Below are 27,475 nucleotides of genomic sequence, written 5' to 3'. Positions count from 1 at the left end.
AGAGGGAGCCCAGCCCAAGTCTCAACCATGCCCATAGAAATACAATTCCTAGAAGGGACATAGCCCCTCAGAACACACCAATTTGAATGCCCCATCAGCACCCACCCATTGACTGGAATGGGTATTCCTGTTCAATGAATTCCATTTCTATGGCCATGCCTGCCCATACATCAAAAGCCCAGGGGCAGGCCGAAACCCAAGCTTTCTTCTGTCTGTCTCCTATCCTGTCTGTCTGTGGGCACAGTATCCCTGCTTCATCAAACATTTCCCCTTCTCTTCTCCACAATCATTAATTATTCACCTCCCCCAACCCCCAAATCTCCCTCTGAATCTCCTCAGATCTACAGTCTCCTGCCAATTTTGTTTTGAGAGTCCACCTGCGTCCTAGCCTGTGCCCCACTGCGCTCTTTGGTCCTTTGTTTACTCTGCAACTGTAGGGGGACAGGTGAGCACTAATAAGCTCCAAACACGGCTTGACACCGAAATAAAGAACTCCAAATTCAAATGGCTGAAACCAATCTCACTCAAAGGAGAGCAAAGATTGCGTATCCTGCTACCAAAGCAAGCAGTCCAATAGTTCCTCCCGGTTCATTTATTAGCATTTTCAATGCACTATTGTGTCCTCCTAGGCCTAGGATATAATCTGATTTACATGGATATTTCCCCCTGTTGTGCACAGATATCCTAGCTCTAAAAGCAAGTCGTTATTCAGCTCTGTTAGCAGCATTGAGTCTGCAATGCTCCGTCACACCCTGGGTTGGTTCTAGAGCTCTCAGCAGCAGCATGCAGAGAAACAGAACTGGAAGAAAGATGACTGGAGTGTGTGGGGGTGCTGCTGCAGTCACCCTCCCTCCCCCACCCCTTCACTCCCATTCTGAGCCTACACATGCCCTCCCAGTGACGCAGCACAATTGGAACCAGCTGCTGCTGTTTACCCAGAGCCCCGCCACAGCTGCATTGGCATGGCAACGGAGCAACGCTAGGGCCTACCAGGCAGCTCAGGGATCCCAAGGTCAAGGGAGATGGGGCCATGGATAGGTGGGATAGGGGGGAGACTGCCTAGAGCTGGAGTGTGAGAGACTTCATCCACCACCATCATTAACACCAACTCCATCCTGCCTTACGGCTACATACAGTCATGCCGGTGCTAGCTAGTAGCTGCCCTATCTATCTGGGACGATGAGGACTGGAGATTGTTGTTGTTATTTCATTATATGAATCTGTCTGATAACAACAAGGTCACATCATACAGCAATATCAGGGCTATGTGCTTTTTGAATGACCGGTTTAATAGCTTATTTTAGAAAGTGATAGCGTCCCTGCCTGCAGTTACAGAAAATCACAGATGTTTTGTTTTGTTTGCTCTCTGAAAATCCATTCCTTTCTAATTTTGGAATGCAGGATGTGGTGTTCAAAACAATAGAGAGTTATATTTCATTTAGTTACTCACAGAAGCAAAGGGAATGAGACCCAAATGAATTCATCGGTTTATTGAATGGAAAAGACAAAATAACCATATTTTCAATCAGAGATTTTCAACACTAAACACACATAAAACTATTTTTCTAAAGGTTTAGCTCAAAAAGAAAAAAAAATACTACTTAACATAACCTCAATCAATAAAATATGTCTGCCTCATATATAATAGATGTGGGTGTTCTCATGTAGGATGATTTACAGACATAAATGGATCCTGTCCTCATATCCAGCATGAAGAAGGTTTGTTCTTATATATTCAATATTTGAGCACTTTAATGGAGTGCATAGCAAATGATGAAGTTATGAAATGTTCGAACTCTTTAGACACACATTCATTTTCTTTTCCAATTGAGGATCTGTGTCACTAACATTAATTCACAATCAATATATTTCCATGGGGCTCAGGTGTCGCTGATACCAGACACCCCCTCTCTCCATGCTTCCCCCTGATTTTTTCCAAACTTCAGGAATAAGTTAATTCTGTAAGTATGGATATCTTAGTCAGTGACTTTATGGGCCTTTGTATCATGGTCCGTTTATTGCAGTAAAGACAAAAAAAAAAAAAGGCCCTGGTCAAAAGTAGTGCACTAAAAAGAGAACAGGGTGCCATTTGGGAGGCAGCCTGTGACAGAGAAATCTCCCACCTGGAGAGAGGGAGATTCTGTAAGTTAGCTGACCTATGTGTAACCATGCTGTTGTGTTTATATGGGAATACGTAGTGTCCCTCTGCCTTGAAAAACACGACATGCCTGGGCAAGAGCCACTGGCAGCTGCTCATAGGGAAGAATGCCAGTCACTAAGGAGTCACTCAGTACTGACTCACATGAAAGGATTTCTCCCACTCTCGTGTTCTCCTCTTTCTCTCTCACTCACTCACACACACACCATAACTCTCTCAGAGAACGAGAACTGTAGGAAGAACTTGGCAAACGAGGCCATCCTCCACACATCCTTGTTATCTGTAAAGCCCCCTGCCTGTCCTGTGTTTGAAAACCATGCCACAGCAGTAATTACTGTACACAGGAGTCATCGCTTTGGACCCGTTAGCTTTTCCCTCCTCAGTGCTGGCCTTTTCAGAAAAAGAGCAGCCCTGTGGTGTGTGTGTGTGTATGTTGGGAGTGTGTCTGTGTAGCCTTGAGCTAGCATGTCTGCCCTGCTGTATCTCCCTAATTTCACCTCATTAGCTACAGCCAACTTTCATCTCCCTCTAAGTCTCACTTCTCCTTCTTCGTGTTACACTGTTCCCCTTTCGGGAATACATCTAGACTTACTGTAAGCAGATTTTTGTTTTTAGGGGAACTTATGTTTTTACGATGGACACAATAAGTGTACAGAACTGAAAACACGACTAGAATGCAAATAAATACACCACAATACTTTACAGTTCTTTAAACAGAACCACAAATAGACAGCTCTGCCAGTGGGCCTTCCTCTTTAATGGGGACCATCCTGACACATCAACACCCCCCTTACAAAAAAAGATTGCAGTTTTGAAACTGAAGTAAAAGTGCAGTAACTGCAGTCGACTGTGGTATTTTGGACGCAGTAGTTGAAGAATAACTACTGCAGTTACACTGCAAAATGACTGCAGTAAAAAAAACAACTTATTTTGGACGTATTGTATTTGCCACATATTGCAGTTATACTGCACTCTTTCTTCGTAAGGGCCACATCGTAAGGGCAACATTCTCTTAAACCCAGCCAGTGTCTCCAGGACAAGACAGGCCTCAGACCACAGACAGAGCAGCTGAAATAGGAACTGGTTCGGAGGGCTTTGGTAGGACTTCATATTCTGTTCCTCCAATATAGAGCAGCATGCAAATTAATAACCATAGCTACAGAGGAACAGTACAGTAGTAAACGTTCAACGCTCATTGACCCGATAAGACACCGAGCCGTCTGGCTTGGCTTTCATGGCGGTTGGAAGCGAAACAGCTGCTGTAGTTAGCTGAGTCTAGGGAGCAACAGAAATATGCAGGAAGTGGTCCTGTTTGCACAAGTCATAGAGAGCTCATCCCACTCAGGATGAGGAAATAAATATGACTGGTGGCCTGGTAAGTGGGAGCCTATCCTCCCGGCCGGCTCGGTCCTCCCCTCCAGCTCCGTGGAATGATGACTCATTGCGAGCTCACAGAACAGAGCTCCGGGCAGCTGAGCGGAAATGGAAGAAAACTAGACTCCCTGCAGACCTGGCATCTTTTCACTCCCTCCTCTCTACATTTTCTTCATCTGTTTCTGCTGCTAAGGCCACTTTCTACCACTCTAAATTCTAAGCATCCGCCTCTAACCCTAGGAAGCTCTTTGCCACATTCTCCTCCCTGCTGAATCCCCCCTCTCTGTGGATGACTTCGTCAACCATTTTGAAAAGAAGGTTGACGACATCCGATCCTCGTTTGTTAAGTCAAATGACACTGCTGGTCCTGCTCACACTGCCCTACCCTATGCTTTGACTTCTTTCTCCCCTCTCTCTCTCCAGATAAAATCTTGCGACTTGTGACGGCAGGCCGCCCAACAACCTGCCCGCTTGACCCTATCCCCTCCTCTCTTCTCCAGACCATCTCCGGTGACCTTCTCCCTTACCTCACCTCGCTGATCAACTCATCCTTGACCGCTGGCTATGTCCCTTCCGTCTTCAAGAGAGCGAGAGTTGCACCCCTTCTCAAAAAACCAACACTCGATCCCTCTGATGTCAACAACTACAGACCAGTATCCCTTCTTTCTTTTCTCTCCAAAACTATTGAGCGTGCCATCTTTAGCCAACTCTCTTGCTATCTCTCTCAGAATGACCTTCTTGATCCAAACCAGTCAGGTTTCAAGACTGGTCATTCAACTGAGACTGCTCTTCTCTGTGTCACAGAGGCTCTCCGCACTGCTAAAGCTAACTCTCTCTCCTCTGCTCTTGTCCTTCTAGACCTGTCTGCTGCCTTTGATACTGTGAACCATCAGATCCTCCTCTCCACCCTCTCCGAGCTGGGCATCTCCGGCGTGGCTCACTCTTGGATTGCGTCCTACCTGACCGGTCGCTCCTACCAAGTGGCGTGGCGAGAAGCTGTCTCCGCACCACGTGCTCTCACCACTGGTGTCCCCCAGGGCTCAGTTCTAGGCCCTCTCCTATTCTCGCTATACACCAAGTCACTTGGCTCTGTCATATCCTCACATGGCCTCTCCTATCATTGCTACGCTGACGACACACAACTAATCTTCTCCTTTCCCCCTTCTGATAACCAGGTGGCGAATCGCATCTCTGCATGTCTGGCAGACATATCAGTATGGATGACGGATCACCACCTCAAACTGAACCTCGGCAAGACGGAGCTGCTCTTCCTCCCGGGGAAGGACTGCCCGTTCCATGATCTCGCCATCACGGTTGACAACTCCGTTGTGTCCTCCTCCCAGAGTGCGAAGAGCCTTGGCATGACCCTGGACAACACCCTGTCGTTCTCCGCTAACATCAAGGCGGTGACCCGATCCTGTAGGTTCATGCTCTACAACATTCGGAGAGTACGACCCTGCCTTACACAGGAAGCGGCACAGGTCCTAATCCAGGCACTTGTCATCTCCCGTCTGGATTACTGCAACTCGCTGTTGGCTGGGCTCCCTGCCTGTGCCATTAAACCCCTAAAACTCATCCAGAATGCCGCAGCCCGTCTGGTGTTCAACCTTCCCAAGTTCTCTCACGTCACCCCGCTCCTCCGCACACTCCACTGGCTTCCAGTTGAAGCTCGCATCTGCTACAAGACCATGGTGCTTGCCTACGGAGCCGTGAGGGGAACGGCACCTCCGTACCTTCAGGCTCTGATCAGTCCCTATACCCAAACGAGGGCACTGCGTTCATCCACCTCTGGCCTGCTGGCTCCCCCTACCTCTGCGGAAGCATAGTTCCCGCTCAGCCCAGTCAAAACTGTTCGCTGCTCTGGCACCCCAATGGTGGAACAAGCTCCCTCACGACGCCAGGACAGCGGAGTCACTCACCACCTTCCGGAGACATTTGAAACCCCACCTCTTTAAGGAATACCTGGGATAGGATAAAGTAATCCTTCTACCCCCCCCCCAAAAAAATAAATAATTGTAAAGTGGTTATCCCACTGGCTATAGGGTGAATGCACCAATTTGTGAGTCGCTCTGGATAAGAGCGTCTGCTAAATGACGTAAATGTATATTTGATATGCAGTGCCACCAGGTGTTTATAGAGAGTAACTGCAACCCTTATTGGCTTCAAGTCAAGTGGGCAATATGAGGTTATTTATTTTCATCTCTGACATTGGTAACATTAGTTGCATTTCGTGAAGATGGAAGATTGTGTAAATATTGTAAAGAAAATGTACAAAAGAACAACTCACCAGGCATCAAGTCAGAAAGAAAAAACAACAACATACATTCAAAGCATTCCTTTATTTTCACCCTATGCTTTTAGGGCATACAGTTGAAGTCGGAAGTTTACATACACTTAGGTTGGAGTCATTAAAACTCGTTTTTCAACCACTCCACAAATTTCTTGTTAACAAACTATCGTTTTGGCAAGTCGGTTAGGACATCTACTTTGTGCATGACACAAGTAATTTTTCCAACAATTGTTTACAGACAGATTATTTCACTTATAATTCACTGTATCACAATTCCAGTGGGTCAGAAGTTTACATACACTAAGTTGACTGTGCCTTTAAACAGCTTGGAAAATTCCAGAAAATGATGTCATGGCTTTAGAAGACCTCAGAAAAAAATGTGTAGACCTCCACAAGTCTGGTTCATCCTTGGGAGCAATTTCCAAACGCCTGAAGGTACCACGTTCATCTGTACAAACAATAGTACACAAGTATAAACACCATGGGACCACGCAGCAGTCATACCGCTCAGGAAGGAGACACGTTCTGTCTCCTAGAGATGAACGTACTTTGGTGCGAAAAGTGCAAATCAATCCCAGAACAACAGCAAAGGACCTTGTGAAGATGCTGGAGGAAACAGGTACAAAAGTATCTATATCCATAGTAAAATTAGTCTTATATTGACATAACCTGAAAGGCCGCTCAGAAAGGAAGAAGCCACTGCTCCAAAACCGCCATAGAAAAGCCAGACTACGGTTTGCAACTGCAAAAGATCGTACTTTTTGGAGAAATGTCCTCTGGTCTGATGAAACAAAAATATAACTGTTTGGCCATAATGACCATCGTTATGTTTGGAGGAAAAAGGGGGTGCTTGCAAGCCGAAGAACACCATCCCATCCGTGAAGCACGGGGGAGGCAGCATTATGCTGTGGGGGTGCTTTGCTGCAGAAGAGACTGGTGCACTTCACAAAATAGATGGCATCATGAGGAAGGAAAATGATGTGAATATATTGAAGCAACATCTCAAGACATCAGTCAGAAAGTTAAAGCTTGGTCAAAAATGGGTCTTCCAAATGGACAATGACCCCAAGCATACTTCCAAAGTTGTGGCAAAATGGCTTAAGGACAACAAAGTCAAGGTATTGGAGTGGCCATCACAAAGCCCTGACCTCAATCCTATAGAAAATGTGTGGGCAGAACTGAATAAGCGTGAGCGAGCAAGGAGGCCTACAAACCTGACTCAGTTACACCAGCTCTGTCAGGAGGAATGGGCCAAAATTCACTCAACTTATTGTGGGTAGCTTGTGGAAGGCTACACAAAACGTTTGACCCAAGTTAAACAATTTAAAGGCAATGCTACCAAATACTAATTGAGTGTATGTAAACTTCTGACCCACTGGGAATGTGATGAAAGAAATAAAACTGAAATAAATGATTCTCTACTATTATTCTGACATTTCACATTCTTAAAATAAAGTGGTGATCCTAACTGACCTAAAACAGGGCATTTTTACTAGGATTAAATGTCAGGAATTGTGAAAAACTGAGTTTAAATGTATTTGGCTAAGGTGTATGTAAACTTCCGACTTCAACTGTAAATAACATTGAGTTTACTGTCGACTGTACATTTTGTTCTCAAGGCTTGAATTAAACGTGTAGTATTTGAATATCAGACTGAACACTGAATCTATATATTGAATACTCATTGGTTTGAAGAGACATTACTATTGAAACTGAACATAACGCTACCACGGTCTAGATATACTTATTCTATGTAATGTACATCATTCCATTTAATAAGTATGTAACAGATATAATCCGACACCAAGGATTTGTGTATACTCAACAGCTAGGGATAGGGAGGAGTGTGGGGTTCTTCTGGTCTACAGTGCATTCGGAAAGTATTCAGACCCCTTAACTTTTTCCACATTTTGATACGTTACAGCCTCATTCTACAATGGATTAAATTATTTTCCCCCCTCATCAATCTACACACAATAGCCCATAATGTCAAACCGAAAACAGGTTTAGACATTTTTGCAAATTTATTAAAAATAAAAAACAGATACCTTATTTACATAAGTATTCAGACCCTTTGCTATGAGACTCGAAATTGAGCTCAGGTGCATCCTGTTTCCATTGATCATCCTTAAGATGTTTCTACAACTTCGAGTCCACCTGTGGTAAATTCTATTGATTGGACATGATTTGGAAAGGCAAACACCTGTCTTAATAAGGTCCCACAGTTGACAGTGCATGTCAGAGAAAAAACCAAGCCATGAAGTCGAAGGAATTGTCTGTAGAGCTCCGAGACAGGATTGTGTTGACGTATAGATCTGGGGAAGGGTACTAAAACATTTCGGCAGCATTGGAAGCCCCCAAGAACACAGTGGCCTCCATCATTCTTAAACGGAAGAAGTTTGGAACCACCAATACTCTTCCTAGAGCTGGCCGCCCGGTCAAACTGAGCAATCGGGGGAGAAGGGCCTTGGTCAGGGAGGTGACCAAGATCCTGATGGTCTCTCTGACAGAGCTCCAGAGTTCCTCTGTGGAGATGGGAGAACCTTCCAGAAGGACAACCATCTCTGCAGCACTCCACCAATCAGGCCTTATGGTAGAGTGGCCAGACGGTAGCCACTCCTCAGTAAAGGCACATGACAGCCCGCTTGGAGTTTGCCAAAAGGCACCTAAAGACACTTAGACCATGAGAAACAAGATTCTCTGGTCTGATTAAACCAAGATTGAACTATTTGGCCTGAATGCCAAGCGTCACATTTGGAGGAAACCTGCCACCATCCCTACGGTGAAGCAAGGTGGTGGCAGCATCATGCTGTGGGGATGTTTTCCAGTGGCAGAGACTGGGAGACTAGTCAGGATCGAGGGAAAGATGAACGGAACAAAGTACATAAAAAAAAAAATGAATGCACGCATGACTGTAAGTCGCTTTGGATAAAAGCGTCTGCTAAATGGCATATTTATATTTTTTATATTTATACAGTGAGATCCTTGATGAAAACCTGCTCCAGAGCACTCAGGACCTCAGACTGGGGTGAAAGTTCATCTTCCAACCAGACAACGACTTTAAGCACATAGCCAAGACAACGCAGGAGTGGCTTCGGGACAAGTCTCAATGTCCTTGAGTGGCCCAGCCAGAGCCCGGACTTGAACCCGATTGAACATATCAGGAGAGACCTGAAAATAGCTTTGCAGTGACGCTCCCCATCCAACCTGAAAGCGCTTGAGAGGATCTGCAGAGAAGAATGGGAGCAACTCCCCAAATACAGGTGTGCGCAAACTTGTTGCATCATAACCAAGACGACGCGAGGCTGTAATCGCTGCCAAAGGTGCTTCAACAACGTACTGAGTAAAGGGTCTGAATACTTATTTAAATGTGATATTTCAGTTTTTAATTTTGATTACATTTGCAAAAAAATCTAAAAACCAGTTTTTGCTTTGTCATCATAGGGTATTGTGTATAGATTGATGAGGGGGAAAACAACAATTTAATCTATTTTAGAATAAGGCTGTAACGTAACAAAATGTAGAAATAGTCAAGGGGTCTGAATACTTTCCGAATGCACTGTATCTCCTGTAGATGACGAGTTGTCCAGTTGTCCTACACAGTAGATGGCAATAACTCAACCAGAGAGTTCTTGTAGACGCTGGACCACGGCAGTCGCCACCTTTCTGTAGGCCTCAGCCTAAAACAATAGGCATAGGCAGACATACTAAACAAACCCAGGTAGAAAACTAACATGGCAAACTCTCAAAAGTGTCAAATTTACACAATGTTATCGTGAAGAATACACTGTTTGTTTTCCAACATTGCCCATGTTTATCTTGATTATCTATTATCATCCAAGCAGCCTACCAACCTCAGGGCTGTCCGGTGAGGACACCACCACAGGCTGGCCTCTGTCTGACATCTCTCTGATGCTCAGGTGTAGAGGAATGTCTCCTAGACAGAGGGAGAGACATCAGTCTCTACACTATACTATCATTCTATTACATATGAGATTGAGAGAAATTATGAACTCTGTAATGACTTATGTTTGAAATTGGTCTTACCCAATACTTGTACTCCCAGAGTATCAGCAAGGGCCCTTGCTCCATCTGCCCCAAAGATGTGGGTCTGGTGGTTACACTTTGGGCACTGAAACACGCTCATATTCTGGACTATACCCAGGACCTATGAGATGTGACATATATATATATATATATATATATATATATATATATATATATATATATATATATATATATATATATATATATATACACAGAATAAAAATATAACCGCAACATGTAAAAGTGTTGGTCCCACATTTCATGAGCTGAAATAAAAGATCCCAGACATTTTCCATACGCACAAAAAACGTATTTCTCCGTTAGTGAGCATTTCTCATTTAGTCAGGATAATCCATCCACCTGACAGGTTTAGCATATCAAGAAGCTGATGAAACAGCATGATCATTACACAGGTGCACCTTGTGCTGGGAAAATAAAAGGCCACTCTAAAATGTGCAGTTTTGTCACACAATGCCACCCATGTCTCAAGTTTTGAGGGAGCGTGCAATTGGCAGGCTGACTGCAGGAATATCCACCAGAGCTGTTGCCAGATAATTTCAAGTTAATTTCTCTACCATAAGGCACCTCAACGTTGTTTAGAGAATTTAGCAGTACATCCAACCGGCCTCACAACCGCAGACCATGTGTAACCACGCCAGCTCAGGAACTCAACATCTGGCTTCTTCACCTGCGAGATGATCTGAGATGAGCCACCTGGACAGCTGATGAAACTGTGGGTTTGAACAACCAAAGAATTACTGCACAAACTGTCAAAAACCGTCTCAGGGAAGCTCATCTGCGTGCTCGTTGTCCTCACCAGTGGCTTGACCTGACCGCAGTTCGGCGTCGTAACCGACTTCAGTGGGCAAATACTCACCTTCGATGGCCACTGGCACACTGGAGAAGTGTGCTCTTCATGGATGAATCCCGGTTTTAACTGTACCAGGCAGATGGCAGACAGTATGGCGTCGTGTAGGCGAGCGGTTTGCTGATGTCAATGTTGTGAACAGAGTGCCTCATGGTGGCGGTGGGGTTACGGTTTGGGCAGGCATAAGCTACAGACAACGAACACAATTGCATTTTATCAATGTCAATTTGAATGCACAAAGATACCGTGACGAGATCCTGAGGTCCATTGTCGTGCCATTCATCCGCCGCCATCACCTTATGTTTCAGCATGATAATGCACAGCCCCATGTTGCAAGGATCTGAACACAATTCCTGGATGCTGAAAATGTCCCAGTTCTTCCATGGCCTGTATAGTCACCAGACATGTCACCCATTGAGCATGTTTGGGATGTTCTGGATTGACATGTACGACAGCGTGTTCCAGTTCCCACAAATATCCAGCAACTTTGCACAGCCATTGAAGAGGAGTAGGACAACTTTCCACAGGCCACAATCAACAGCCTGATCAATTCTATGCGAAGGAAATGTGTCGCGCTGCATGAGGCAAATGGTGGTCACACCAGATACTGACTGGTTTTCTGATCCATGCCCCTACCTTTTTTTAAAGGTATCTGTGACCAACAGATGCATATCTGTATTCCCAGTCATGTGAAATCCATAGATTTTTCAATTGACTGATTTCCTTATATGAACTGTAACTCAGTACAATACAATCTTTGAAATGTTGCATTTATATTTTTGTTCAGTGTGCATAGATCAATATCTCACAAATTTGTATTTTGTCCTTACTAAGGTCATTCAGAAAATAATTTAAATATGAAATGTGTCATAATTATGCGGAGTTTATATAAAACCGCATTTTGCATCCAACGCTCTTACCGGTACATTGACCTTCTTGAACATTTCTGCTCCTCTGCGTGCATCCAGCAAGGCAATATCCTGAGGAGTGGACACAATCACTGCTCCTGCTATTGGAATGTTCTGAGTGATCGATAACTGAACATCTCCAGTCCCAGGTGGCATGTCAATAACCAGGTAGTCCAGCAGTCCCCAATCTACCTGCATAGGTTTAAAAAATAATAATGACATGGCGACCTAACATTTCTAGTAGCTGTTACTCTCGATATCGCAAGTATAAAAACTAACACGGATAACTGTACTGTCCTACAAAGGCAACGTTTTTTTTTTACTGCAAAATCTCACTGCAAAGTCTGTCTAAATTCTGGTACTTCATGATATATTCTGATCGACTGGCTTGTTCTTGTCTCAGAAAACGAAAAACCACGTTAATCAGATATTATAAACTGAGTGGTTCGAGCCCTGAATGCTGATTGGAAGACAGCCGCGGTATATCAGACCGTATACCACGGTATGACAAAACATATATTTGTATTGCTCTAATTAAGTTGATATCCAGTTTATAATAGCAATAAGGCACCTTGGGGGTTTGTGGTATATGGCCAATATACCCCGGCTAAGGGCTGTATCCAGGCACTCCGCGTTGCATCGTGCATAAGAACAGCCCTTAGCCGTTGTATATTGGCCATATACCACACCCCCTCGGGCCTTATTGCTTATATATACCAGGCCATTACAACAGAACTAAGATTTTTGACCAAATTCGTAGTTACTGCACTTTGCCTTTGTAGGGCAGTGTACATGAATGATCAGTCTCCCCCACCTGTCTAAGTAGCTTCTCTATAGCCGACATCACCATCAGGCCCCTCCAGACAATGGGTGCAACATCCTCTACCAGAAACCCCATGGACATACTTAGACAGAAGGATGAGAGATGGACATGACAGTCAATGACTCAATTATTCATGTGTTTGCTTACCTCCCCTGTCACTTGCAATTGGAGATAAATATACTCACCAAGGAATCCCAAAATTCATAAGTGGTCTCATGAGGTTGTCTGAAAACACAAAGAAAACACCACACAACTTTGTAGGTCGTCTTTTCAATTTGATCTCTGTAATGAATGGATACATCTAACACATCATTGTTATTCCTCAAGCTAGACTTCATGCAGATAGATGTCTCCTACTGTCAGTTAGTTCTGGGTTCCCCTTCAGGTTCATCAGCTTAGGAACTGAGGGACCGTAAACATCAGCGTCTAAGATGCCCACTGTTTTACTCTGTGTGCAGAAAAGAGAAATGAAGAGCGACTGAGTGGACAATGTAGTAAAACAGAGAGAGAGAGAGAGATTGTCATGGTTCTGCATTCCCATTTGGGAAAAAATGGGTATGCAACAGTAATTACAAAATGTGCAAATTAATAATGGTGCTTTCCTTACTGGATCATTAGCTGTGAGTCCAAGGGCCAAATTCACTGTTGAGGGGAGGAACAAGGTAGTAGGCTAGCAAATGACTACACTGTATAAAAATGTATTTCATAAAGATCAGACCAAACCACTGTCTGTTGAAATGTATGCAAGTTGTACACATTTGTGCAAATGTTTCATGAATGAGCAGCACAGAGCCCAATAAGAACCTGCTTACCTGCAGTGGTTGATTTCCCAACACCCCCCTTCCCTGAGGCCACCACAATAACTTGTTTCACTCCAGCAATGGGCTTTTGTTTGGGCAAGCCCCGAGCCATGTGCTGCTTCTGTCTCTCCTGCAATGCCCTCTCAGGACCTGAGGTCTGGGGAGTACAGAGACATATCATGGAATGAGAAACTGAGTTTATCAACAACACATGATAAACTTGAATGTAACTTGTATATATATACATGATGTAAATCTTAAAGAGTTGCTGTTCAAGTTTATACCGATAAGTAAACAAACATGCGACATAATTGGCCTCAATGGCTAACTAGCTATGTAGAGTGAACTTGCTAGCATTTATTTAGCTAGCATGTAGCAAGTTACCTAGCTATTTAGTTGTAGCTAGTTGGTCTGCTGGTTAGTTGTAAACAATTTTAGCAAGAGAGCTAGAATCGTACCTTATGAAAACGTATGAAATATTTTCCGCGTTGTGGAGCATGATGAATATCTCTCCCTGTCCGTAACAATGTTGGTTTATTTAGGTTAGCGGTTGTTAATTTAAAAAAATGTGAGAGTTTACTGTAGCTACATTGAGCCATCTTGTGTTATTGCCATAGAAAAAAACAGGTTATTTCTAATGAATGTCGATTTTTTATGACGTGTAGGTGTTAACTGCGCGTCAGGAGGAGCCTCACCCGGAAGTGAGTGTTTTGCCTCACTGTCCCTTTTAAAAATGAGATTCTTTTTTACGAGTCCTCTTGTGTTTTATCATCTGAAACAGGCAGACATCATTTCAGAATGACTGAAAAGGCAGGTTCTCCACAAGCAAGAACTATTCTTCAGCAGTGTCTCTATGCAAGGCTTCAGGTCAAACCGGCAGATGATCAGTCTGAGGCTGAATGGGTATTATTGAATTATGTTCTACTACTTTCTTAAATACAAATATGGTCTGCATGCTCAGAATAAGAATTGCACCTTGCCTAAAATAATAATTTGGGGACGGCTACTCATAAGATTTCATGTTTTCAGATTGACAGAGGGATGGTGGTCTACATCTGCTTTTTCAAAGGAGGACATAATCCCCAAAATCGGTATTTCTTGTGCTTTTTCCAGTTTCAGACAATACTGCAATAAAAGCAACTACCTGGGCTTCACAAGACTGTGAACAGTAAATGTCACTGTTCTTCAAGGAATCGTAAAGCAGTGTTGCTAGTACTGAATGGTTATCGATCCCTCTGCTCTACTCCACAGTGAACACTCTGCTCAACTTGAAGCTGTGTGAAGCTGACTCTGGGAAGCATGTGTCAGTGCTGGACCTGCCTGGGATCGTCCTCATCGTGCCTAAGGCTACACTGGGAGGCAAGGCCAAAGGGAAGGGCATGCAGTACCACCATAACATTGGGAAAGAAGAGGGCCTACAGCTCTATTCAAAATGTGTCTCCCTGTGTGAGAAGGAACTGGCTTTGTCCAGTAAGAGTAGTGAGACTGGGATGATCGTCAAACATGGAACATATGGGAACAGACAAGTGTCTTTTGTGTTAAATCATACAAATATATAATTATCAGGAAATCAAAAGAAAGTCTGAACTCAACTGAAATATTTGTATAGACAACCTTGTTGCAAATTGTTGATGGGTTTATGAAGGGCAATGTGTGACAGTGGGGATTTATGAGCACTGCACTAGCAAAATAATGTCCCCCTACACCTGAAAGAAATCTAGACAAGAGCAGATTAAACTTTTTTTCGGCTAAGATTGCTACCAGTACAAAAAAAGAAATACTGCATATACATGAAAACAATGATGGGGAGGCGAAACAGATTTGTGAGAACTTGTATCTGTTCCTCCGAGCCACTCGGTGTCGGTAATGTGCCTTGCATGTCAGTTTCACATCGCTAAACTCCTAGAAAAACGGGAGGAAGCGTAAAGAAGACATGGAGATGGATGGAAAGGTAGGGGGGTTAGGAGTTGAGGAGGACGGGATGGAGTGGGAAAAGGTGGAGGTATAGTAAGAGTAAAGGTTACGAAGAAGAGGAAGCCTGAGGAGCCTTTGCAGGACTTGTCAGAGGATAGTAGTGACAAGGGAGGTTCGGGTCGCAGTGTTGTACTGAGAGGTGGAGCTCAAGGTGTTGGTGAAATTTAAGGATCAAGTTGGAGTCACAGCGGTGAGTCCGATCGCGTTGGCTAGGGATTTGGAGAGTAAAGTAGGAGAGGTTGTGTCTGCTAAAGTTCTTCGTGCTGGAAGTTTGGTGGTGGTGTGTTTCAATGTTAAACAGTATGAAAAGGTGCTCAAACTCAAGCAGGTATGTAGCATGCCGGATCAAACTGGACGGAAGTGGGTGAAGGGAGTTATTAAAGGAGTTCCAGAAATTGTTAACATGCAAGAAATAAAGGACCACTTGAAGGGAGGCTCTCTTATTGAGGCAAAGCGCCTCCAGATGACACGAGATGGGAAGAAGGTGGATAGCTTGTCAGTGCTACTAAACTTTGAGGATCAGGTATTGCCAGGAAAAGTTAGGATTGGATATATTTACATTTACATTTTCGTCATTTAGCAGACGCTCTTATCCAGAGCGACTTACAAATTGGTGCATTCACCTTATGATAGCCAGTCGGACAACCACTTTACTATATATATATATATAATACTTATTATTATTATTATTACATTTTTTTGGGAACATGCATAAGGGGAATGTGGAGATCCAGTTAAAGTGCTTTAACTGTGGGGGCGCCAATAGTGTAGCGTATGGGGGTTGTTCAGTGATGAAAAGACAGGTGGAAGTGCAGCAGATGAGGGGTGAGCGTAACATCTCGTATGCAGAAGCAGTGAAGGTAGTTCACGCAGAAACAATCGGGGCACCTAGAAGAGCAGGAGACACGAGGAAGGTTGTTACATTTGTGACAGCAGCAATCAATTGCACAGAAAAATTACAATGGAGGATTAAGAAGATAAAGATCATAGTGGAGCAGGAAGTGAGGTATCTTGGGATCACAGGACTGACATGGGAAAATGTACAGGATGACCTCAATAAGATTGAGAATCAGTCCAGCCAGGAATCATGTATTGGTTAATTTGCATTATGGTGTTAATCCTTCAATGGAATGCCAGAAGTTTGATGGCTAATGGGCAAGAGTTCAAACAGTTTCTTGAGGAGTTACCAGCCAAACCGGATGTGATATGTCTCCAGGAGACATGGCTAAAACCTACTCTAGATTTTGTAGTACAAGGTTATGTTGCAGTCCGTAGAGATAAGGCGACAGGGGGAGGAGGAGGATGTGCTAACTTTATAAAGCGGGGATCCCATATAGGCGTGTGGGAGAGGGAGTGGAACAGGAGTATGTAGTGGTAGAGGTGTGGTTGGGAGGCGGGAATATGGTAATAGTGAACGTTTACAACCCTTGTAAGAGACTGGAGTTGCTGGCCCTTGGGAATGTAGAAGGTCAAGATAGGAGACCGGTAATGTGGTGTGGGGATTTTAATGCTCATAGTATGCTCTGGGGATGGTTACGGACAAGTGTTGGAGGAACTACTGGATGAGAAAGGGCTTGTGAGGCTTAATGACGGCCGGGGAACCAGGATTGACCCAGTAACTGGAAATGAATCTACAGTGGGTAGTGATCACTATCCTATCATGTGTACTGTAGGACTGAGGGAGGAAGAATCAGTAGGAAATGGATTGAGGAGATGGATATTTGGGAAAGCGGCGTGGGGTCAGTTTCAGGAGATGAGTGAACAGGAGCCGTCTCAGGTAGATCTGAATTCAGATATAGAAACAGTCAATGATGGAGTAAGAGGAGCAATAGTAGGGGCCACAAGCCAGGTGATTCCTATGGGTACAGGGGGGAGAAAGAGTAACGCAGTCCCCTGGTGGAGTGAAGCGTGTAGAGAAGCAGTGAAGAGTAGGAACAGCGCTTTCAGAATGTTGAAAAGGTCCCATAATTACAGCACCTGATTCAGTATAAACAAGCACAAGCAGTAGTAAGGAGGATCATTAGGACAGCTAAGAGGGAGTATTGGCGTCGGTTCTGTGGAAACATAGGCAGGACCACTCCTGTGGGAGAGGCATGGGGGATGATTAAGAGGATGAGTGGGGTCAGAAGAGATTGGGATCTCCCTGTGCTGAAAAGTGGGGAGATTGTTGCAGTGAGAGATATGGAGAAGGCAGAGATGTTAGCCCAGGCATTTGTGAAGGTGCACCGCTCAAATAATCGGACAGAAAATGGGCGGCGTGGGAGAGAGAGGGTCAGAGGAGAACATCCGGGGGTCCTGGATCAGAGAGAGATGGTGGGGGATACATTAAATAGCCCTTTTACGTTGGCTGAGATGACGAGAGCATTAGCTAAAGCTGGGGTAAAATCTCCTGGGAAGGATGAGATGTGTTACATCATGATGGCTCATCTCAGTGACACTGCAATGGGGAAAGTATTGGGCCTTTACAATAAGGTGTGGCAGGAAGGGAAAATGCCTGGAAGTTGGAAGCAGGCGGTAGCGGTGCCAATACGGAAACCAGGGAAAGACCCTACGAGTCCTTCAAGCTATAGGCCGATAGCGTTGACATCTCATGTATGTAAACTTATGGAAAGGATGATAATGGAAAGGCTGACTTACTTTCTGGAGAGTAGAGGACTAATGTCACCATATCAAAATGGGTTCAGGAAAGGCAGGGGAACGATGGATCCTGTACTGTGCCTTGAGTCTGTCATACGGAAGGCACAGGCAAATAAGGAGGTGGTGGTAGCCATTTTCTTTGATGTAGAGAAGGCTTATGATATGATGTGGAAGGAAGGTCTACTTATCGTGCTGGATAACATGGGGGTTGGAGGAAGGGTTTTTAACTGGATAAAGGATTTTATTTTTGGGTGATCAATACAAGTGAGGGTGGGGAGCTCTATGTCAGAAAGCTATGAGGAGGATAATGGTACCCCCCAGGGAAGTGTCATTAGTCCTTTGTTGTTCTCCATTATCATTGACGATGTATTCTCTCAGGTGAGACCTGATATTGGGAGGTCATTGTTTGTGGATGATGGAGCGCTGTGGAAGAGAGGGAGAAATATTACCCATACAGCCAGAAGAGTTCAAGAAGCGATTAGTGAAGTAGAACAGTGGTCGCTCAGGTGGGATGTCAAGTTTTCAGTTGAGAAAACACAGACTGTGTTTTTTTCTAGAAGGAAGGTTGGGGAGGAAATATACTTGAAGTTGTATGGAAGGTATCTGGAGAGGGTGGGAGTGTTTAGGTTCCTGGGTGTCTGGTTTGACACTCAAATGACATGGGTGGAGCATATTAACAGAGTAGTTGTCAAAGGAAAGAAAATATTGAATGTGATGCGTTGCTTGTCAGGAATTGAGTGGGGAGCAGATAGAATGGCGTTGAAAATGATATATATAGCGCTGTTTAGGTAATCAATGGATTATGGAAGTATAGCATATGGATCAGCAGCTCAGACATCTTTAAAAAAGCTAGATGTTTTCCAGGCCCAAACCCTAAGAATAGTTATGGAGCACTCAGGACCTCCCCAGTGGCAGCGATGCAGGTAGAGTTGGGAGAGATGCCGTTAAAGTTAAGAAAATAACAGCTAGCCATGACATATTGGGTAAATCTACAAGGACATAAGGTTACGCATCCTACAAAAAAGGTGCTCCTAGAGTGCTGGGAACATGAACAACATCTGAATATAAGCTTTGGGTGGATAGGCAATTTCATGGCGAGAGAGATGGGGTTGTTTGGGAGGGAGTTTAGCCCCTCTTTGGGTCTTCCTGCTATCCCACCTTGGTTTCTCCCTCAACCAGTGATAGCTCTAGGGTTGCTTGAGAGGGTAAGAGATGGTGAGGAAGGAGTAGATTCAGTTGTAAGTGAACATTTAAGAACACAATACTATGCTTTCTTGAATATATTCACAGATGGATCGAAGGACCCTAAAACAGGGAGGACAGGAGCAGCTTTTAGTGTTCCTGAGTTTAAGGTGGCAGTGACGAAGAGAGCAACAGATCATTTATCTGTTTATACAATGGAGTTGTTGGCAATACTATTGGCTGCAGAGTGGGTGGAGGAGGTGAAGCCAGACATGGTAGCACTGCTGAGCTTAAATTCATGTCTGGCTCAGAGCAGACAGGATGTATTGTATGGGGTTTTTCAGTGTTTGTATAGGGTGAAACAGATGGGGGTATTTGTGATGTTCCTCTGGGTACCAGCTCATGTGGGAGTAGAGGGGAATGAGGAGGTGGATGTTATCGCCATGCAGGCTCTTAAACATCCTAATGTTGAGGTGGAATTGTCAATCAGTAAAGCAGAAGCCAATAGATTAATAAGAACAGTGGTTAAAAATAAGTGGCAAGAGTTGTGGAACAGGGAGAGTAAGGGAAGACACCTGTATAAGATCCAGGAAAAGGTGGGGGCAGGGAGGTCCTCAGGCCGAGAGAGAAGGGTAGGAAAGTGTAGTCACAAGGCTGAGACTGGGACACACAAGGCTAAATAGTACATTGAAAGTGATGGGGAAACATCCGACTGGGAGGTGTGATCATTGTCAGGAGGAGATGGAGACAGTGGAACATGTTCTATTTCAGAGCCAGAAATATGTGAGAGAAAGGGAGCGATTGTTAGAACACCTACGTGAGAATGCTATTCATTGACTATAGCTCAGCGTTCAACACCATAGTGTCCTCAAAGCTCATCACTAAGCTAAGGATCCTGGGACTAAACACCTCCCTCTGCAACTGGATCCTGGACTTCCTGACGTGCCGCCCCAGGTGGTAAGGGTAGGTAACAACACATCTGCCACGCTGATCCTCAACACAGGGGCCCCTCAGGGGTGCGTGCTTATTCCCCTCCTGTACTCCCTGTTTACCCATGACTGCATGGCCAGGCACGACTCCAACAACATCATTAAGTTTGCTGACGACACAACAGTGGTAGGCCTGATCACCGACAACGATGAGACAGCCTATAGGGAGGAGGTCAGAGACCTGGCCGTGTGGTGCCAGGATAACAACCTCTCCCTCAATGTGACCAAGACAAAGGAGATGATTGTGGACTACAGGAAAAAAAAAGAGGACTGAGCACGCCCCCATTCTCATCGATGGGGCTGTAGTGGAACAGGTTGAGAGCTTCAAGTTCCTTGGTGTCCACGTCACCAACGAACTATCATGGTCCAAACACACCAAAACAGTCGTGAAGAGGGCACGACAAAGCCTATTCCCCCTCAGGAGACTGAAAAGATTGGGATGGGTCCTCAGATCCTCAAAAAGTTATACAGCTGCACCATCGAGAGATCTACGGAGGCGGAAAATAAGAAGAAAAGGAAGTTTGTGGAGAGCAACATAGTTTCCAACGCCAGTGGCAGTTCCGAGAAGGAAGTCGCGAGGGAATCATGAAGGTGAGGAGGAACATAAAGTGATTCTGAAGTTTAGGGAGGAAGGGGGAGTTGGGGTGATGAGTCCGATAAGGATGACGGCTGTGATAAAAGAGCTGATTGGGAAAGTTGTCAATGCTAAATTGTTAAGAGATGGGAGCTTGTTGGTGTTCTGTAAGGACATGGCGCAGAGGGAAAAAGCTTTCAGAGTGAAGCAAATAGGGAAGTGTAAAGTGGTGTTGAGCAGCTGGACTGATCAAGCAGGGAAGCAGTGGATTAAAGGGGTGATAACAGGAGTGCCTGTGAGTGTTAGCACTAAAGAGGTAAGCGACAACGTATAGTAAATGTTCAAAGACTGCAAGCAACAAGGGATGGAGTAGATAGCCTGTATATTCTGTTACACTTCAAGGACGAGGTACAGCAAAATATAGTAACCATAGGATATATTAGTTATTATGTGAGGCCTTATGTATCGAAGTCTTTAAGATGTTATAACTGCCAGAAGTTTAGGCATGTGGCAACAGTCTGTAAAGAGAAAAAGAGGTGTGCCAGTTGTGGAGGGGAGCATGAGTATGGGAAGTGTGGGGACGGTGTACAACCAAAGTGCTGCAGCTGTGTGGGTGCTCATAGTGTGGCATATGGTGGGTGTGAGGCAATGAAACAGGCAGTGGAGGTGCAACAAGTGAGAGTGGAGATAAGGGTGTAATGCTGAGGCAGTGAGGGTGGTCCATGTCCAGGGAGATACAGGTTCAAGGAAGAGATGGGTAGGAGAATCTCGATCGGGGACTACGGGGCTGGTGAGTGGAGACATGGTATACAGAGATAAGAGAAGCTGGTGACGTTCATAGCAGGAGCTATCAATAGCACTGCTAAAGTGGAGTCTAAAACAGAGAGGATTCATTTAATAGTGAAAGCGGCTGGGAGACATCTGAGAATGACAGGGCTGACATGGGAAGAGGTTTGAGATTACCTAAATCGGCCGGAGTCATGTATTACTGGATCTTAGGTATGGTGGTAATGCTACAATGCAGTTCATTGTGGATATGCCAGCTAAGCCTGTTGTGATTTGTGTGCAGGAAACATGGCTCAAACCTACTTTGGAGTTTATCATAAAGGGATATGTAGGGACAGAGATTTAGGGGGAAGGGGGGGATATGCCACCTTCATAAAGCAAGGACTTCCTTACTGGATCCTAGGCAAGATATTGACCAGGACTATGCGGTGGTGGGGCGGTGGCTAAGAGGAGGCGTACTAGGGGTAGTGAACTACTATAATCCTTGTCAGATATTGGACCTGGAAGTGCTGGAGAGGGTGGATGGGGGGGGTGGATGCAATTGGCCAAGTCATGTGAATGAGTCTGCCTTGGACCTCACTCTGGTATCTAGTGCAATGGCAGGAATCTGTATGTGGGAGGTAAGGGAGGAGTCGACAGTAGGGAGTGATCATTACCCCATAGTATGCACAGTAGGCCGGAGGGAGGAGGAGGTGTTAGTGGATGGAGGAGGCAGGTGGGTGTTTGGAAGGGCAAAGTGGGACCAGTTTCAGGAGCTGAGAGAGCAGGTGATGGCTCTGGGGAGAGGGGATGTGGATAGTATGAATAACTGGGTGAGAACAGCTTTAGTGGGGGCAGATACTGAGGCTATACCTAAGAGTTCAGGGAGGAGGAGGAGGAAAGCAGTGTGGGGCAGCGGTGAGGAGTAGGAACAAGCATTTAGAGTACTGAAAAGGACACAACTATAGACCCAGTGCTCAGCTTAGAAGCAGAGGTCAGGAAGGCTCAGGTGAACAAGGAGACAGTTGTGGCTGTTCTTGTTTTTTATGTGGAGAAGGTGTATGATATGATGTGGAAGGAGGGGTTGCTAATTAAGCTGGATATTTTTGGGGTATGAGGAAGAACATACAACTGGATAAAGGATTTCCAGTTTGGAAGGTCTATCCAGGTGAGGGTGGGGAAGTCTCTATCAGTATGAGAGGGAAAGAGAGAGGCTGAGATCCAGTATGAGGGAGAAGGGGATGCAGGAAATGTGTAAAGAGCATACTGAGTAGAACGTCATTAGATATGGTCTCAAATGTATCTTTTTTAAGAGAAACGGGGCTGGATTTAGTTTCTCCCTGTCTCTAGCCCACACTTCAGTACAGTAGGTGGCGGTAATGCACCATAACGTTGGATGCCAACCGCTGATAAACACCTCCAAAGATACCAAAGAACAAGATGAATGGAGAGAGCGAGAGATGCTATGCTACTAGTCTCAGGCCATGAATATGCATAGCCATCTCGAGACAACTCCGATATAAAGTGTTTTTTCTCAAAGTTGCCGGGATGTCACGTGTCCTACTTATATCAGTACACTCTTAACAACTTAAGCACTACGAAACTTCTATTTGATCAAATAAACCTCACGTAGCAAATAACCCATTCATTTTTTGTTGTTGACCAAATTCGACACTGTGTAGCTAACTGTAGCTGATGGTGTTACAACAGAATCAAGTGTGTAACAAACATTTTAGCTAGTCAGGTGCAAGCTACAGTTCTGGTCTTACAGTTAGAGTTTAAAAAAATAATTTAACTAACTACTGTAACTGATTAGAAACATTTAGATTTTGGTGTGGCTGATTAGAATGGACACTATGCCACAAGGGGGGTTATAGAGTAGACTGGGCTTCAAACTGGCAATGTGCAGGATCATTCCAAATCATTTTCAATTAAGGCAATTAAATTAGAGACTCAATTAGAGTGCTGTCAATCAGTATTAGAAATCTAATTCATTCTGTAGCATTGCATTTGATAACCTGGGATGGGTGCTGACTAAATATAGACTATGTATGTGAATCTTCAATGACCATGCTAACATTTTCTGTTTTAGTGAGGTTTGGCCAGACCAGATGAAGTGGATCGGAGTATTTTGCCAGCATTCACAGATCCTCTAGAAACTCCTGCCTCCATAAATACGAATAAATACTCCGTAAGAAGGTTTAGCCAGGAATGTATCATCAAAAGTGTGATTTAGGCCTACTTTTTTCTTAACACAGTAGGACAATGGGAAACATTCAGCATATTGTGTCCGTCCCAAATGGAACCCTATTCCCTATATAGTGCACTACATAGGGAAAAGGGTGCCATTTGGAATGCAGACATTGTTTCCAGACCTGCTTGAGCTAAATGTTTCTTTCCTCAGGTGACGTGCTATGGTGTAAGGATGGCAGTCGGCTATACAGAGCTGTTAGGAGCACAGAGGAAGTGAAGGCGTTGCTGGTGCAGCACCATGACAACAACAGCCATGCAGGCAATCACAAGACCCGCACGCCAGTTTTCACTACTGGAGCTCTATCTCACCAGACACTAAAAAGTGGATCCATAACTGTGAGACTTGTTCAAAGAAGACATTCCCGCCAGTATCGGATAAATGGCTACGATGTTTTGTCTATGGAAGTAATAACACTGCTTCCCACAATGAAGATGGTACCACTTTTCATCAGTAAAGAAAAAAAATCCTCTGCCATCAACTGTACAGTCGTGGTCAAAATGTTGGTCTTCACAAAGTTCGCTGCTTCAGTGTTATGAGATATTTTTGTCAGATGTTACTATAGTATACTGAAGTATTTTTTAAAATTTTTAAATGTTACCTTTATTTAACTAGGCAAGTCAGTTAAGAACAAATTCTTATTTACAATGACGGCCTACACCGGCCAAACCCGTACGACAGAGAGGTTCAATTGTTGTGAAGAAGGCTTCAGGGCGCCCAAGAAAGTCCAGCAAGTGCCAGGACCGTCTCCTAAAGTTGATTCAGCTGCGGGATCGGGGCACCACCAGTGCAGAGCTTGCTCAGGAATGGCAGCAGGCAGGTGTGAGTGCATCTGCACGCACAGTGAGGCGAAGACTTTTGGAGGATGGCCTGGTGTCAAGAAGGGCAGCGAGGAAGCCACTTCTCTCCAGGAAAAACATCAGGGACAGACTGATATTCTACAAAAGGTACAGGGATTGGACTGCTGAGGACTGGGGTAAAGTCATTTTCTCGGATGAATCCCCTTTCCGATTGTTTGGGCCATCCGGAAAACACCTTGTCCGAAGAAGACAAGGTGAGCGCTACCATCAGTCCTGTGTCATGCCAACAGTAAAGCATCCTGAGACCATTCATGTGTGGGGTTGCTTCTCAGCCAAGGGAGTGGGCTCACTCACAATTTTGCCTAAGAACACAGCCATGAATAAAGAATGGTACCAACTCATCCTCCGAGAGCAACTTTTCCCAACCATCCAAGAACAGTTTGGTGACAAACAATGCTTTTTCCAGCATGATGGAGCACCTTGCCATAAGGCAAAAGTGATAACTAAGTGGCTCGGGGAACAAAACAAACTCCCCAGACCTTAATCCCATTGAGAACTTGTGGTCAATCCTCAAGAGGCAGGTGGACAAACAAAAACCAACAAATTCTGACAAACTCCAAGCATTGATTATGCGAGAATGGGCTGCCATCAGTCAGGATGTGGCCCAGAAGTTAATTGACAGCATGCCAGGGCGGATTGCAGAGGTCTTGAAAAAGAAGGGTCAACACCGCAAATATTGACTCTTTGCATAAACTTAATGTAATTGTCAATAAAAGCCTTTGACACTTATGGAATGCTTGTAATTATACTTCAGTTTACCATAGTAACATCTGACTAAAATATATAAAAACACTGAAGCAGCAAACTTTGTGAAGACCAATACTTGTGTCATTCTCAAAACTTTTGACCACGACTGTACAAGCTTGTGTTGTCCAGCCGTAGGCAATCAACCTCTAACAACAACCTACGAGCCTTGGTCTTCATGTACCACATCCAACAACTCCGCAGTGGAGCAATTGATATGGAGGAGGATAGGGAGGATGAAATGGATGATTACATTGAGATATAGGCCTAGATGAGCTAGGCCATTGCTCACCCCCCACCTCTCATTATGTTCAGAAAAAGAGCTGTTTGTTCAAAAAAGCCCAAAAGAGCACTTTGTCTCTAATTGTTTTCATGGAAGATGAATTTGAGATATAATATGTCTTGATTGCTGATTGGACCCTAGGTGTTTCTTTTGCCCTAGTTTAATATTTTGTAGTACCTACAGATTATGGGGGCATAAAATTTTTTTGTTTTGGAACTCTGAGCTAGCTTCCACCCCTTTTTTTGTTCAGAAAAATAGCTGTTTGTTCAGGAAAATAAACTAAATTGAGCACTTTAAATGTTTCTATATGTTTTTGTATCATGTATTCTGCTTAAAATCATCCTAAAACTGAGCACAATTGACTTTTTATTGCTTTATGAAAAGCTGCAGCAAAATCAAGCATTTTTGGCTGCAGAAATCACACAAATTCACGGAATCACACAATCAAATTCATTGAATCTGATCAAGCTCTGACGCTGGAATTGAATCTGATCAGCCTGTCAGGAATGGAGCTCACCCACTCTGTACATTTAAATATTATCCATAAAACATGAAGTGTCTCTTACAATTATACATACATAATTTATGCAAGCTCACAACCAGCACAGATATCAAGTTAGCTAGCTAGCTAACACGACAATTTAGCTAGCTAGCTCGCTCAGAAGACTAGCCAAGTTAGCTGCGTTGTTGCTTGCATGCGATTGGCTGTGGTCTTTTTGGGTGGCACACAGCCTGGGAGACAGTGTTCCCTGTCAAACATCGTTCAGGGCTTAAATGCCCCACAAGGGTTTAGATGGGCTCTTAGCTCAAGGTATGGGACATTTAGCTTTCAAACATTCTAATTTATAAACCGATAATGAGCTCCAAACACAAATGAAAGCATGATGTTAGCATGAAATGTACCACCCCTTGGCGTAGCAATCAATAAAAACGTATGCACGGATCCACGGTGGGCTCTGCCGCCTCAGCCATACTGTCAATCTATCATCAATACGACCACACTCCTATTTATAATAGAGTTTATATCTAGTAATCTCGACAAAACATTTTATGTCTTGATCATGAGAAAATTATCTAGGATCTCGACAAAACACATTTTGTTATGTCTTGATCAAGGGATAAATAAGTTGTGATAAATAAGTTGTGATCGTGACATAACGAGTGATTTAAAAACAATATGAATATGCCCTCTCTGCACTTCAGTAGATTATTGTGTGATGTTGCCAAATTGTTTATTATCGGGTTGGATAAAAATACAGTTGACTGACTCATTTTTGCATGTAGCCTCTGATTATTTTGTCAAATTATTTATTCCCAGGAACATCAAACCTGTTTTTTTTTTTACAGTCTGGTACAACCTGTGGCACAATGTGTTGAAGTCAATGGGTTGACGGTTTCTGTATTGATTTATTCTCCTGAAATGTCAACTTTGGCACTTCGATCGATGTTGCTGCGCTCCATTATTCCTAGTTGAAAAGCGGCAGATGTGTTCACTTCGCCAGTCTAGCTACAAAATAAATATTATTTTGGACCGAAACATCGGCATCCCACCAGAAGTTGCATCAAATACGTAGCTACTTTTTCGGCACAGGTGAAACTTTTATGTTTATCTTTATTTTGGATGGATTTACTGATAGATACGTTTCCGTGCCAGCATTAGCTATCTAACGTTACTGTATGTTTTGCTAGCTCTGGTAAAGTTAACGTTAGCTTGCAGTGCTAGCTAACCTCATATAGGAATGTATATGTTAGCTAGCTAGTTGCAGCCTGTCTTTCTTTACAAGCTAGCAAAGACTGCTCTGCCTGTAACTGGCAGCTAACTAGCCAACTAACGTTAGTTCGCTAACTTCGTTGGGAGAAGCTGGAGAAATTGGCTTGTTAGTAACGTTAGTTATCTAGCTGGCTGGCTTGAATGTTATTACTTAACACAATTCGGCCGGATCCTGGC

The 27,475-nt window shown here is 44.1% G+C and overlaps 3 protein-coding genes across 3 annotated transcripts in view; 2 read left to right on the top strand and 1 right to left on the bottom strand.

The window, feature by feature from the left end:
• Positions 1–9,340: 9,340 nt before the first annotated feature.
• LOC121539510 (iron-sulfur protein NUBPL) lies at positions 9,341–13,931 on the bottom strand. The gene is made up of 10 exons (XM_041848062.1): positions 13,727–13,931; positions 13,281–13,425; positions 13,076–13,110; positions 12,826–12,916; positions 12,654–12,693; positions 12,460–12,550; positions 11,658–11,837; positions 9,870–9,990; positions 9,677–9,759; positions 9,341–9,502 (listed from the first exon to the last, which is right to left on the bottom strand). The coding sequence occupies exons 1-10, from the start codon at positions 13,865–13,867 to the stop codon at positions 9,440–9,442; spliced, it is 990 nt and encodes a 329-aa protein (XP_041703996.1). The 5' UTR covers positions 13,868–13,931; the 3' UTR covers positions 9,341–9,439.
• Positions 13,932–14,066: 135 nt separating this feature from the next.
• On the top strand, positions 14,067–24,174 carry LOC121538924 (D-aminoacyl-tRNA deacylase 2-like). Its single transcript, XM_041847084.1, is given in 5 exon segments — positions 14,067–14,171; positions 14,298–14,338; positions 14,340–14,359; positions 14,520–15,432; positions 23,482–24,174. Coding segments are annotated over 4 exon segments (474 nt in total). The 3' UTR covers positions 14,828–15,432; positions 23,482–24,174.
• A 2,776-nt stretch (positions 24,175–26,950) lies between these two features.
• The window catches only part of heatr5a (HEAT repeat containing 5a), a 28,935-nt gene continuing 28,410 nt past the window's right edge, over positions 26,951–27,475 (top strand). Inside the window, 1 exon segment of the mRNA XM_041848061.2 lies at positions 26,951–27,118. The gene's annotated coding sequence lies outside the window, so the exon portion shown is untranslated.

This window comes from Coregonus clupeaformis, chromosome 25 (assembly GCF_020615455.1).
Source record: "Coregonus clupeaformis isolate EN_2021a chromosome 25, ASM2061545v1, whole genome shotgun sequence".
In the NCBI taxonomy this organism is placed as follows: domain Eukaryota; kingdom Metazoa; phylum Chordata; class Actinopteri; order Salmoniformes; family Salmonidae; genus Coregonus; species Coregonus clupeaformis.
The sequence above is the reverse complement of the archived record's forward strand: the minus strand, read 5'-3'. Positions and strand labels throughout refer to the sequence as shown.